General features: G+C 31.5%; 1 protein-coding gene across 1 annotated transcript in view; it reads right to left on the bottom strand.

Annotated features, from left to right (window-relative positions):
- Positions 1-12,415: 12,415 nt before the first annotated feature.
- wg (Wnt family member 1 wingless) overlaps positions 12,416-15,616 on the bottom strand; it is a 46,778-nt gene continuing 43,577 nt past the window's right edge. The window contains exon 4 of the mRNA XM_088239131.1: positions 12,416-15,041. Coding sequence (XP_088095257.1) covers positions 14,475-15,041 — 567 coding nt within the window. The 3' untranslated portion in view covers positions 12,416-14,474. The remainder of the gene's footprint in view (positions 15,042-15,616) is intronic.

Raw genomic sequence — 15,616 nt, forward strand, 5'->3', positions numbered from 1 at the left:
TTTTAAAAAGAGCAATTGGGGACCGTTTTTTAAAAACTCGACATTTACTTGAAACGCAATATTTCAGGAGAGGGTTTTTAACATTGTTTTAAAAAATTACATTTTACAACCTAGCCTGAAGGTAATCTTATTTATAATTGTGTGTAGTGTATTTTATTTATGAAAATTCTATGTAAATATATATTTGGAAAAATAAACAAACAAAAAATAGCCGGTGATAAGTTCTGTAAATGCCTAAACTTCCATGTTTCTTTCTCAAAAACATTTTTCTCCTCTGTTGCAACAAAATTATATCTAAATAACTCCATAAGGGGAAATCCAGCCTGTATGCAAACATGTTGAATTTCGCGTGTTCTGTAATGCGAATATTAAAGCTACGTGATGTATTTAATATTGGCATTCTGGTGTTGTGAGTGTCTTAACAAAGAGACGGGTACGTTTCGAAACCGATAGACATAAAAAGTCGATAAGTGGTTGTATACTAATATTTACCAACATTAGTTAAAAATCTGTTTTCAATGCAGCAGCAAGGCTTATTACGGGAGTAAAAAAATATTCTCACATCTCACAACATCTTCGAGATTTGCACTGGTTAAAAAGCCCAGAGAGAATAAAATACAAGCTGTGCTGGACAGTATTCAAATCCCTTCATGAAATGGCTCCAAAATACCTATCGGACTGTATTAGGGAAAATACATGTCAAAGAAAATCTACTCTTAGGTCAACATTTGATTCAGGAAGAGGAAAACTTGTCGAAATCCGGCGCTCCCCAAACACTAGATTTGAAGATCGTGCTTTTGCCGCCGCCGGCTCCTCTGCCTGGAACCAATTGCCTTCAAACTTACGCATCATCGACAGTCCCAGTCAGTTCAGATCCCAACTAAAATCTCACTTCTTTAAACTATCATACCCTCAATTTTAAATCTGGAAATATAATATATCACTTAAGTTTAGTTAGAATGTAAGTTTAGATATACAATTTTAAAGCGCCCTTGAGGTGATTTTTTACAAAAATGGCGATATATAAATCAGCCAAATAATATTATTATTATTCTTATGAACAAAGTTAATGCTTTAATAAGTAAAAAATAACAAATAAAAAACTAGTTTATCTCATTTAAAAATCGCACGTCTTTGGGAAATAGAGAGTATAATAGTTATTGTGATAGATATTTTGATAAATATCGTTTAACTAATAGATATAAGGTTGTTTGAAAAGGTTATTTATTTTCAACCAGCAAGTGTAATGTCTGTTGAATAATATAGACTTACCAAACAATTTGATCAGACATATCTACAACGATCTCCAATCAGTTGTTAAGATATTACCTGTAACATTATATCATGCGTTTTCAACAGAAATTAGAATTGCTGTAAATGCCTGCCTTGTGGCGCAGTAGTAAACACGTTTGGTTAACTCTTCAAGTCCACCAACTGAAAAAAATACGTGCGTGGCGGTGTTGGGTCCAATTAGACCCAGTTCTAAATTTAGCATTTAAGGCATTTTTTGTAGGTTTCTTAATATCATTTTATCGTCACAATAAGCCTTAAATTATGAAAATACGTGTCGTAAAGTTTTGTTGGTAACTTTCAATTAATTAATTAAGGGAAATGGTGTATAAAAAAAACTTTTCAGTTAAATGATAATTTATAATACTACTTGGTCGAATCAAAACCAATTTTGTTGGGAATAAGTTAAGTAAGGTTCATTGTTATATATCTACATTGGTAAAGCAAATGCAGGATAGTTTGTTTATCTGTAACATGAAGGTGAAGGAATCAGTCTTACGCTTCAGTCGCCAGTCCAGAAATAATGATATTTTGAAATTAAAAAAAACTTTAAAATCGATGTAGGCGGCCTTCATGGTGTAGAGTAATGGCTAAGGCACTTGACTGACGCACGTAAAGTTCCGGGTTTGATTCTCGTTGAGGTCTGGGTCAAGCCTGGGTGTTCTATATTGTAATTCATTACTGTGAGCCTCTTGGCCTATTGTGGTGCAAAAAAATAATAATATTCTAATCAAAATATTTCACGTCCATCCTGCCAGGACCCGAACCCAGGAACCTCATTAATGGTAGATAAACACGTCAACTACTACACAACGGGATGGATTTACCTCTTCTCGGTTTCCTTAGTCAGAATTTTTACCTGAGAGTAGTTCAGTTAAAAGCACTCGTCCAAGGCCCTGATTTTATTTCAGACGTAGAACTATGTCCTTCATCCGCCTGGACATAATATATGTAATTTTATTTCATAAATAGGTATCTACGAATATTGATTAAGGGTATAAAGCAGAATTGTATTTATTCGAAATTAATGGTAAAATAAACAGATTGTTTTTTTTTCGCTTTAAGAAGATTTTTTTTTCCATAAATATTTTATTTATTTATTTATTGTATTTGATGCAACGGTGAGCTTATGGAGGATTGATAAATTAAATTTTATTTAAAGATTAGACGCGTTTGTCCAAAACATGCCTTGTCAAACCTGCAATCTTTCATTCACAAAACCAGTCGACACCGGCTAGGCTACAACGCTAGAACATGACAGGGGTAATTAGTCCTAAAGTTTACCCCTTAAAACACAAAAATGTACTACAGACAAAATTTTTTAAATGAAAAACCTTGTGAATTTAATACAAAATCATTAAAATTTATACATTTATTTCTATTAATTTCAGTCTCTACATGAATTCCTGAATTTATTAAAAAGTATTGAATAAATTATATTTTTCTACAAATATTCCAAAATTATCCATTTAATCTATCTTATATAGTAAATAAACTAATTCAGGTTATAAATATTTAAAATTATAAATTCAATTCATCTAAAATAAATTAAAATAAATAAATAACATTTGGTTAAATGATTTATAGTTGCTGTTTCAACTGAAATCAGGTGCCAATAAAACCAACATGGCAACGCGTAAAAAATGGAATCTTGAACAAATGATATTTAAGCTGGTTTTTTCAATACTCTTGAGTCTTTCCGTTGAAGTCCTGGGTCGTTTGGTTGGAATTTGCACCAGGTCCAGTAATGGATGCTCCAGCTTTAGCTTCAAGCCATAACCTCAACGTCAGTAGCTTCTCAGAAGATATCAGATGACAGCTTCCTGATTCGCTTACATTTCGTAGATATAATTAATTCATTTCCTTTCTCAATGCTGCGCCATATAATTTAAAAGTTCGCTGGAAACTTTCCCTCCTGAGCTCTTCAAATGGAATTTATTAGATTCTCAAACAAACGAGGGGTCTGTGTAATAATTTCACATTGGAATACGGTCAAAATATAGTTGTATATGAGAATACGTAAATAGTTAAAAACATATGAATAAAAGAACAAAAAGCGCTCTGTAAATTTCAACCAAAGGTTTATGTGATGTCTAGAGACACTGGATCTGCATAAATAAAAGTAATTAAAGTCACACATACCCAAGGTAGCCCCTGTGCTACGCGCGCGCTGTCGCTCTGCTCACATTTTGCCACGAAAAGAAAGCTTAGATAAGCCGCATTCGTAGACGTGTATTTGGCATAAAAAAATCAAAAGATTGGTTCTATGATTATATTATCTGTAAGGGTCAGCAGAATATATTTGTTTCAATGCAGATAATTTATAGAATTATACATTAACATTTGACAAGGTACCAAAAATAAAATACATTAATTGGATTGAATTTTGCTTTTAGTTTTTAAATATACAAAAATGTATAATGTGACGCGTTTCGTCTTATTACGACATCATCAAACTAACTTAAATATTTACAAAGTTTCCTTATATACTAACAAAAATTGTGGTTTAATGATATGGGTGCAAAATAGTAATAGTTTATGGGGGGTATTAAGCAAGTATTGAGGATTCCAATGATTTTTATTATTGATTTTATTATTCAGAGAAATAGTGCTCAGTTAAATTTTTCATATTATTTTCAAAAAGAAAATGGTGAAAACATGTAAAAATATTAAAACATAAAAATAATATAATAATGCAATGTTCAATCATTTAGAAAAAATTCCGATACACAAGTGTAAATTTGATATTAAATTAATAAAAATTGCTGACTCGAAGAATATTTTACAATACTATGTTGTTTGTGTACATGAACATGTGAAAATGATCACAATATCAGAGAAAAGGTAAAAATCAGACTCCTATTTAGAAAGAAAGCGAGTCACAAAATTTCCTTTTATACAATGCTGTAATTTTTTTTTTCAGAAATGGGAAAAGACATTTATGAAAAACAAAAAATATCAAAACTAAAGCAGAAGGTTAAAAATGTGTGTTTAACGTATAAATTAAATATATGTACATTGTTATTATTAGAGCATACATAAGAATATGATTATGTATTCTCAATTTTAAGATTCAAAATAAAAAACTACTGGTATGGTGAAAGCCGATGAAGTCCATGAGCTCTATAAATGCCTATACTTCCATATTCTCAACAGCTTCATCGCTGTAGAAAATATCTGCAAAAAAATAAATAACACAAAAGAGTCGATAGTTTATCTATAAATCGGCGGTTTTTTATCCCTGAAGTAGGTGTCCGACCCACCCCCCGTTGCGCGATATCGGCCCCATTCTCGACCGCACAGCTAAGGTCGGATATTTATATTACATTTATAAGATATAACTACAGCATAGAGATATTTCTATATACGTAGATTTGCGTACCGATGCCACCCGCAAATGTTTCCGCCAAAGAATATCTTTATTTGCCTTCATCACTCTGCGGTCGGACAGAACCGGATTTGGGATTATTACGTGTGATGTAACACTCAGCTACAAAATAGCGCTATGTGCTGACCTCGTGGTTCGGGGGCCATAAAATTTTATTTTTGGTTTAATCACCCAATACGTTTCCGCCGTTGTTATTAAGGACAAGTAATTAGCCAAATTAATAACTGAATTAATGTGACGTGCTAATGGAGATTGACAATACCCACATGGGATTACTTTCATGAGATCTTTTCCCGGAAACAGATTATTAAGATTTTAAGATAAAAACGGTGATTTGATGAAATGACCGGATTTTGAAATAATTCGCGTTTTATTACATTTATTGATGTTTATTATTCTACAAGTCAGATAATTTAAATTTAAATTAAATCAATTGATTGACACCTAACCGTCTTCATTGACTAAACTAATGAATATTTAAGCTTACTGTGTACAATAATGTCTAAGAGTACAAATTGTATTTCCATTGCGAAAGTTTTACTTGCAATCTTAACTGCTCAGTATTTAAACATTTCAACTTACCTTGAAACAGTGAATAACATTTTTTAATGTTTGCTAAGCTATTCATAGTATTGTGTAACATTTTGGTTACTTTTTGTTGTAAATTTTTGTATAAAATTATAATATTCTGCGTAATTACTCAAACAATATGAGAAGGTAAAAAAAAATTTAAAATGACTCCTAAAATTAAAATATTTTTTTGATTAATTACAATTACCATTACATTGAAAATAATATAAAGATTTATAAATACGGATTCCAGCTTAATAAAATGCAATCCTGTTTTGTATTTATCCCATTTAAATTATTGTATTTTAGTAGCATTTTATTTTTGGCTATCTACTCAAGAAGATACAAAAACTTACTGTGCTCCTAAATAAGGCAATGCTTTAAAGAAAAAATAGATACACAAAGATTGAATCATAACAAACAAAAAAAAATAACACCTATCAATTAATTTTAGTAACATTTACTATTTACAAAGTAATAAACAAATGTTTTTCAAATTAATTGAATCGAGAAAATCAAGTCAATGTGGATATAATCATCAAACAATAAATACAAATAAACTGTAGCTGCCATTTTGCAAAAAACTAAATTTCAAAATTCTTAATATATTTGTACTAATCGTAGTTTGGGAATAAATGAATTTTACTTAAAAAATAAACTTTTATCTTTATTCTAATTTCCTTTTATACATCGTAATATTTAAAACAGTCAATATTTAAAGTTACAGTTTTTTTTTTTTTTTTTTATATTCCCGATTCGCTCCTGAGTAACACTACCTACAGAGCAGAACGTCCTTGCATAAGTCATTGTCGAAAAAGCCATAACATTGGTGATGAGTATTGAGCCATCTGGGCTCATCGTAAAGCCATTAATTAATTAAGTGATAGTGGTAAGATGTTCAGAAACTTTTATTTGTGACATTGGTATGCCGTCCGGAAAATATTGACTAATAAATGAGTATGTTAAGTACTAATATATATATGTACAATACTGTAAAGAAATATCCGGGTAAATTATGAATCGTATGTTGAATTCACGATACAGGATCCTGGAGTTTTGAACGATAAATCATATGGACGCGTTGCAAAATCCAAAAAATAATTATGGAAAACAGAGATGGAGAACATTTTAGAGAAGGGAACAGGGAAGTCTAGGCATTTTAAATTACATTTACTTTTAAAGTAACAAGCACCATTTGGCTTATGTGGGAACATGGGCGGCCTCCGTGGTGTAGTGGTCAAGACGCTTGACTCACGCACGGAAGGCTACGGGTTCGATTCCCGGTGAGTACACAAAAATTAAAAATGTGATTTTTCTCAAGCCTGGGTGCTCTGTGATGTAATTCACTACTGTAATTAGGCCTCCTGGCCTGTTGTGGTGCAAAAAAAAAAAAAAACATCCGTTTTTCTTAAATTCGTACATCTTTCGATTTTCGTGAAATTAACGAGCTAGAACCTTTATTCATACCTACGGGTGAGATTTGTCACATTATTTCATCCACGTACCAACGCATGAAAATATTTTTCTATTTTCACACTTCGTGGACGAGTTTAATTAATCGAAAATATTTTAAGTTAAACATAGGCATATCTATCGCACATTATTTCAACTGTCCTTATGAATAGTGCAGTATCTAGAGATTTTGATCATATTCTGTTTAATACAGATTCAGAATCGCGAAGAAAAGATCTTTATTTTAGTCTTACCTGCGTATCAATATTCCTCCAGGAAAAATGAAATCCAAGAATATAGATGTTGTTAATAATCATAGATATTAACGTACAATTAATTATTGATTCTAAACTTAGTTGTGGTGTTCATATGGATGGTCTAAAGTCATTTATGAACTCAAAAGCGCACTACCTTTCAAAACGTTATACTCGTAGTAGACCTTGCTCATTAAATCAATTATATCTTACGGAGTGCGTGTCTGGGGTCTCATCTTCCATTCTCATCTGGATAAAATTTATGATATTCAGGTCAGACTGTAAAGGGGAATTGTACCGAACATCATAATCTGTAAGGCGAAACATATGGGTGAAGGTGAATATTATAAATTCTGTAATATCCTGCCGGTAAATCAACTTTGTGATTAAAAATTGATTGTAGATTACGTTTTTGATCCGGAATATAAAAAAAACAGTTCTCCCTACTCACAACACCAGATTGAAAACTGAGGGTTCCCTGGTCGATCCCTGAGTTATAAATATTTTTATTTAATGATATTCACAAAAAAAATTGCAGTCAGAAATACAACAAAGTTAAAAAAGAAATCAAAAGATACATTTTTAATTATTTTTTGTGTAGCACTGATTAATAACACACTATTTTGCAATTTATATGGTATCCTAATAATATTAATAATCAAAAATAAAATATTCAAATTATTGTAAGACGTCACTCCCCATTATGTACAAAAGAATTGTTTTTTCTTTTACATAATAGGAAACGTTAATGTAAATATATATGTAAAACTTATAAATAAATTATATTTAGTAGTAATATTGTATACATATTTGTTTATCTGAATATAAAAATAAATAAAAGAGTACAGTCATAATATGTGGTTCTTCGGAAAAAAACGGTAAGAAGAAAGAAAGAAATAATACAAATAAAATAATTTAAAATACATTTTTTGAAATGTTGATAAATTGAGAAAAAAATAAATAATCAAAATAAAAAATAAACAAATGTACTTGAATATATTTGAAACTTTAGAACAACGGAGCTTATTATAGGAGCCAAATACGCTTACCAATAAAATACTCACGTGGTAAAAATAATATTGTTTAAATTCTTATCTGATTATATTACAAGGCTCCTGTATTTATTAGTTTATATTCCAAAAATATTATCAGTGACCAATTAAGCGATACCTTTCTATACCATACTTAAATTTCTCTCATAGATGTGGGTAAAATATGCCTAATACCTACAAAATTAATATACCAAAAAACGACTTTCCTGATGTAGATAATACGGTTCTCGAAATCAATTAAATTTACATGTTTTTCAAATAATTTGCTAACTTTATGGCTTAATTTAGAGTTAATTGAAAATATCTTACATTTTTCGCAGTTTGATTACCACATCTTGTGTGGCAGGAGATTATTTATTAAACAAAAATACCACATGGTGTCATTCTGAGTGAGAGCTTTATGCTTTAACATATAACCCTTTGATGAAAAATAATGTATCACGAAATGTAACAAGCTAAATTTACCATATGTAATATCTTAGTATCAAACCCGTCGATGTAAAATGTGGTATCACGAAATTTTTATAATGGAACTTTATTTTAAAAGAAAGAAGATCGGAAAATCAGCAATGTTTTATTTAAACAATGAATGATTTTTTTATCAAGAAATGTTTCGTTTTTTTCGAGCGAACGTATAATAACTGATTAATTGACATTTAACCTCAGAGTAATAATTTTCAGAAAAGCCTTTTAGCTCTATTGCATCGTACAAAAGCGTTCATAATTTTTGGTTTAGTTTTTAGTTTAACAACAAACCTATAACGGACGTTTTCGTTTCGCGCTTGCAATTCTCGACGCAAGTACCTACGCCCGTTATATTACGGTAATCTGTCACTTTCGTGGTGAATAATCATGGAATGGTTTTTCTCCGTATGGCGACTCTATTGGCCATAGGCGTCATCACTCTAAGCATTTAATCTTTTAACGTGAAACATGCCATCACGAATTTTACTCTAGGAAAATTTTAAGAAATTTAGAAATGAAAGCTTCTAACGTTCCATATAATGTAATGCTTTTTTAATAATTTATTACTACTGTTAGCATAGAATTAAGAATAGTCCAGAAGGAGCGTAGAATCATATTTGAATACATTGGACTGTGTCCAATAATTTCCCTACTATGCCTCACTTTCACCGCGCGCATTCGTGATGCCGTCGCGTAATGTTCCACGGTGGAATTTTTAAAAATTATAACACAAATGTGAGGTAAAAAAAAGCAATTTGTTCATTTCTCTCAAATTTTACTGTGCACGCGGAAATATTGATTGACACAACAGATTCGATAACTAAAGGGTCATTTAATAAGAGTAATTGAATTAATGAACTTTAAACTTAAAATATAAAACAAATTTTATTTTACGTAAAACGGATATTTTTATATCATGTTAAATAATATTTGATGTTTTAAAGATAGTGTCGGTCTAATGTCCACGATAGAGTTGTTTAATCCAAGATCCAATTTTCATCAGTTCTATCATTAGATGAGCAAAGTAGGGTAAAAAAAAATACTACCCTGACAATACTAACGAAATGTTCATTTTGTTTCTTCGACAATCTGACAGATGGAAAAATAAATTAATTTTTAAGTAATGCGTTTGTTTCATATACGTTCATTTTCTAATTACACACAAAAAGTGATTGCATCCTGTTTCTTTAAGATTCTATCAGTATTTCTACACTTAAAAAGGACACAACACGGCATAGTTGAATTTAAATCAGGAGTTGCGTACTGAGCGACGTCTACAAAGAAACTAATGGTCAAAACGTAAACCTTATTGTTTAGGAGTAGTGTAGCCGCTTTCTGTTTGATGTGCGTGTACGGTTTCTGGACTATTCTTAATTCTATGACTGTTAGTTATTTTTTAAGTTCCCGCAATATTTTTTTAAATTATTATTAGTAGGCTGTTATTCACCACTTAAATTAAGTGTGTAAAGACTGTGTAGATTTAAATAATGTTTTCCACAATTTTTCAACTAAAGCTAATAATTGTTGTACATTTTTTAGTAGATACAAATCCCGGATATCGGCAGAACTGCAGCATTTCGATTCCTGGTAAGAATTCTAAAATTTAATGTGATTTTTCTCAAGCCTGGTTGTTTTGTGTATTCACCTCTTTAATTTAAAAATTATAGACCTTTTAAATTTATTCAAAATTGTACATTCAATATGGGATTACCCTGAACTATTATCTCTCATCAACTTCAGGGTGCCTGGAAGTATGACTAGACAGGTGCCACCGTTTTGTAGCAACAATTCACGGACAGTGTTTACTTATAATGCCGTATTAAATAGACTTCATGAACTCGGCAATAGTTATTCCCACGTATCTGATATATTTAGTGTAGGGTATTGTTCCAATAGAACAAACCTTTTGAACTTTTTCAAAGATGGTGAATGGTAATTGTATTTATTTATTTATGCATTTCATAATATATATTTATATATATATACAGTTTTTTGTTTACTTTGCCTAGCTGTGTGAAACAGTACTTATGATTTTCTCGTTGTTTTACTGTAGAATGCTTTATTGTTTAAACTTTCTACTGAATATGCTGTATAATTTTTAGGTTATTTTTTTAAATATAAATCTTGTATAATTTATGGTTTAATTTTTTTTATAAATCTTGGGTATAAGGAAAATTATGTTTTAAAAAAAAATTAAGTAAAATATGTTAATATTATAAATGTTTATAAAAGGCAGATTTGCCGTTTATGTTAATAAAATAAAATAAATATTGGCAGAATGGTGAATGTTACACAGTGTGTAAAGCCACTTAAACCAGCCATTGACAGGTCATAAGCCCTGTAGATGCCTAGACTTCTATATTACAATATCTTAAATGTTCTTAATCTCTGTTGTAATATGTTAATTTCTTCTAATACTGACTGAAAGTCTTACCAATAGTTTTACCATCACACCTTTGCCAACAGTCCATAGAGACCAGAGACCCGGGAAGTAGACAATGGATTATAGCTGTTTCATACATACCCAGCAAACGAGCATGACATCCTGCCCGGCCACCAGCGCCATTGTGCTCCCTATTCATCTGACATCTTCCTTCGACATCTTAATACATACCCAATAATGTCGAATTAACGGCCGAGTAGTATATTCAATTTACCGTCGTCACACAAAAGCCCCGTGGCGAATCGCTTGACTGTATAGCATCCGTGAATAGGATCAATCCCTTTTTGTGCCAAGGGCTCTTTCAATAACTTTTTTATGTTTGTTATTCGTGTTGTTTGATTTGTCAGTCTGGACTTTGAGTTTGCTTATCGAAATCTATATTAGACAGCACAATGCTTTAAAATCAATTAATTTTCCGTGGGAAATATCACTGATTGACTCGTGATTATAATATACATAAATGAGTTTAATAATGTTTTGAGTTTGTCCAAATTTTTGTAGGCAAGGACTGGATTCAACCCCCCAGGGATATGTTAATATTAACATAGGACAACACAGATGAAGAACATTTTAGAGAAAATAATATAGAAGTCATGGCATCCACGGGGCTTAACCTGTCATTGTGGTCCAGAAGAAGCATAAAATTTGAAAAACATTTTTAAACGTTGCCTAGTATGTGAAATAATTTAATTAGATGAATTTCACCCGCAACAATAAAGGTTTCAGCTCTTTGACTTCACAAACGTCAACAGATGGAAAAGTAAAAGAAATATAGCTCTTCAAATATAAGCAGAATAGTGAATGTTACACATTGTTTGAAGTAGCCACTTAAACCAGCCAATGACAGGTCATAAGCCCTGCGGATTCCTAGACTTCTATATTCTCTCCTCTAAAATATTATTCATCTCTTTTGTTATATTTTAATTTATGTGTTTAACTTATAAATATGAATATCTGTATATTTCATTACTTAAAACTTCATCTAAGTACCTGCTACTTTTATAAATAAATAAAGATTTACAATAAAGATAAAGCACCCTACTGTAAAGTTTCTCAATATGTCCATATTTCTTGTTTTGCTTTCCCTTTCACTTTTTAGTAATAAATTATTATTCTTTTACTAATTTTAATTATTACTTTTTTATTTTAAATCATTTTAGCATTATTTTAAAATTTAAGTTTTTTTCATTATAATTATTTTATACATTCACTGCTATTATTATAATTTTGTAAAAAGATCACTGAACCGTGCATAAATAAAAAAACAAATAAATAAAATAAATGAGTAGATACGTACCTACATGATCAATTTATTTTTTTAGTAAACATGACGTATGTGTGCGTTTGTGTTACTAGTGGAAAAGCGTATTATTCAATTCAGTTTTATACGATGCAGATTTCTTTAATTTTAATGGTCTTTTGCAATAGTGTCTGGAATACACTGTATTCTGTACCAGCTAAAAATAAAAAGGGGTAAATTTCGTGGAAATCAAACAGTCTGTTTTTGTATGTGGCGACATATTTTATTATAAAAATATCATTTGACAATTATTTCAGGTTCTTATAGTGATTTTCATCACAAGTCTTATACATCGATGGCAAATTATTTTTTCAATAACTTTAAATTATCCAAATACATCCTTTCCTCATTAAATTAATTTTATAACTACGTTACATTTTTCTGTTAATAATCAACTAAATACATTTCTCATTCATAAAACCTATGTTTTCATAAATTAAATCGGTAGAATAAACAAAACAGAAAGTTAAAGAAAAAGATTTTAAAATAAATAAATTCCTCAGTTTTTATTCCATTTTCAGTGTTTCTCCATCTTGCTCTCGGTTCTATTACAATATCCGTTAATTTTGCTCTAAAAAACGTGATACATAATTATTGATTAAAGATATTATATGAGATTTTCAGAAGTAAAAATCACATTAATTTCTAGAATTGAACCTTTGCCTGTAGACTATGAAATATATATTTTTACAAAAACATAGGTTTTAAAAATACATACACACTCTTAAATACATATTTATAAATATTTACATATTTTACACCTATTTACATATTTTAGAGATACATATGTTCAAAACATAGTTAAAAGCGGGTATAAATAATAACAAATAGTATAAATAATAATTTTATGCATACTTTAATATCTAAACCATAGTTTAAGACTATGTACATTATGTACAAAAAATACACGGTACATTTCATGAATGTATAAACAAAGTGAAAATTTTTGATAACAATTATATCAATTTAAAATTACGTTCGTTGTTTTATAACCAAATGCCATTAATCGATGTATTTCTATTTATAATTTATGCATACGAAAATATATCAACAAATATTGTAGATTACAAAATAAATGAGATACTGAATGAATGCGCTGATTTTTTTTGATAGTATATATATTTATGTATATGTAGCGTACGTGCTTAATATTTTCTGAGGCACAGTTTTGGTAAAAATAAGGTTATTATTTTGTAAACTTTATAAAAATAAAAGGCGGCCAGCATATTTTGATAACATTAAGTAGAAAAAAATAAATATTTTGTAAGTATAATATGAATTAAGTGTTGGGAACATGATGCAAGATGAAGTGATTTTTCAAATATCCTAAAATGATCAGTCAGTCTTTTCAGTATTTTAAATATCATATTGTTTAAGTAGGTATTTGTAAGAGTAATAATAATTATTTATTAACAGTTATAACCGGGGAAAGTTCATCCTTAGAGCACGCAAACCTAACTAGAGTATAATAATCCTTAATTCTATCATCACAATAATACATGTTACTCGGAGCTCAACCGAGTAATGGAGACGGGCCTTCATATTCTACGTCACACGAATGCAACGATACCTATTCAATATGTTTAAATAGCTTAACGCATAAATTATTTCCGGCTCTTCGTATATTTGGACAACGACGTTATGTCCCGCCTTTTAATACTGATAAATTCTCTACAATTCACATAAATAAAACGACCGATAAAAATCTTACGATAATTGATAAATTAACAACCTGGAGTAAGTAATAATTTATAAGAGTTTCGAAGCTCGTACTGGTGTAGCTCTACGGTGGCGATATGTGAAAAATCGATATTATCAACAAAACTGGTTTTTACTGAGAAAATATAAATGCACATAGTTATTATACATACTCGTGGGCCCGTCGAGGAACAGCCACTAGACACAGACAGCGGACATTGAAATATTATCATTTTCCACTGCCTTTCCTTATCTGTCCGGGAAGTGGCGGCTCTTCAATTAGGCAATTCGGTTCAAAATCGTAAGAACAGATGTTGCAATTAAGTGGCCATCCTAATTTATTTCTCCCGTTTGATGGGATCACTTAATCTTCCCAGCAGCGATCATTTACTATTGCTAGCCCTGCCGAAGAACGATAGTTTGTACATAACTCGCACTAGGTTATTAATTAACTCGCAATTTCTTGCAAGGTTAGTGCTGAATTTGAACGGTATTTTTATTTCAACGCACATCGCGAAATTTTGATAAGTTAATATAGTTTTTATGACATTTCACATATAAATTATAAGCACGTGTGAACTATTTTAGTCGTTCTGCATAGTTTGCACTTAACTTCACAACACCAATGGAAAATACAGGCGCACCTCTCTAACGTTTTGACTTCTTGGGTTCTGTAACCCCTCCCGCAGCACATGAGAACACACCCGTCCACCCCGATGGACGTATCGTTGCACTGCCTGCCGTGCGTGCCCTGTATCCCCAGTCGGGGGTTCTTCTCGCAGAAGCCTGGAGACGCGTCCAAGTATACCAGGTCTCTGGCACCGGGCGTCTTGTGGTCCTGGTTAGAGGGCTTCAACTGGAAGTTGTATCTGTTGTTCTTGGGCCCGGGAGTTCTGCCTCCTCCTTTCAGGCTATTGATGGAAGGGGAGTTGGGGCTGATGACGGGTCTGGGTGGTAAATTCTCGCTGGGCCTGTTGCTTACACTCACTCGCGATGCTCCATCGAAGCGGTCCTTCAGATTATCCCCGATTGTTCTGAACGTCGGTAAACGCATCCAACACGTCTTAACTGTACAGGAACCGGACATACCGTGGCACTTACACTCTTGGCGCATCTCAGCTTGCACATGCTGTGAACAAAAGAAAACACGCTTAATTTTTATTATTCTTAAAAAATACATGATTTTTTTTATCGATATCATGTTTTTTTACAACAGTGTGAATTTCTTATTAAATTAATAAATTAAAATAAAGATAGGTACGTTCCCATTGATCGAGTGCTCCCTGATTTGACAAATTGGTATTTCATTTCACTTCAGGTTGTCTGAGATCTAAGAGCTCCCATTACGGAGGCACTTAAGTCCGCAGACAAAAAAATCTGTACAAAATTTACGGTAGACGGAATTGAATGAGCTCGATGACACCCAAAACTTGAATCGAATTCACAAACGAGTACCAAAAAACTCGTCTAAAATTATAACCGATATTACCTACTCGCTACTTATATCGACAGACACGTGATGAGAATGCAAATTGAACCCAATCCGAGTGTATGGATTCTTGTCCCCGCCTCGCGTATTGTCAAATCATTGATTTATTGATAGTGTCACGGCAGGCGACAGGTGACAGGCGCTCGACCAATAAAAATCGCGCATTCGCGGCAGACGTGTTGATTGCGCGCTCCGTCACCAGCGTAGGCGGAAGG

Source organism: Micrasema longulum, unplaced genomic scaffold, assembly GCF_059751315.1.
Source record: "Micrasema longulum isolate JH-2025_06_02 unplaced genomic scaffold, ASM5975131v1 h1tg000113l, whole genome shotgun sequence".
NCBI lineage: Eukaryota > Metazoa > Arthropoda > Insecta > Trichoptera > Brachycentridae > Micrasema > Micrasema longulum.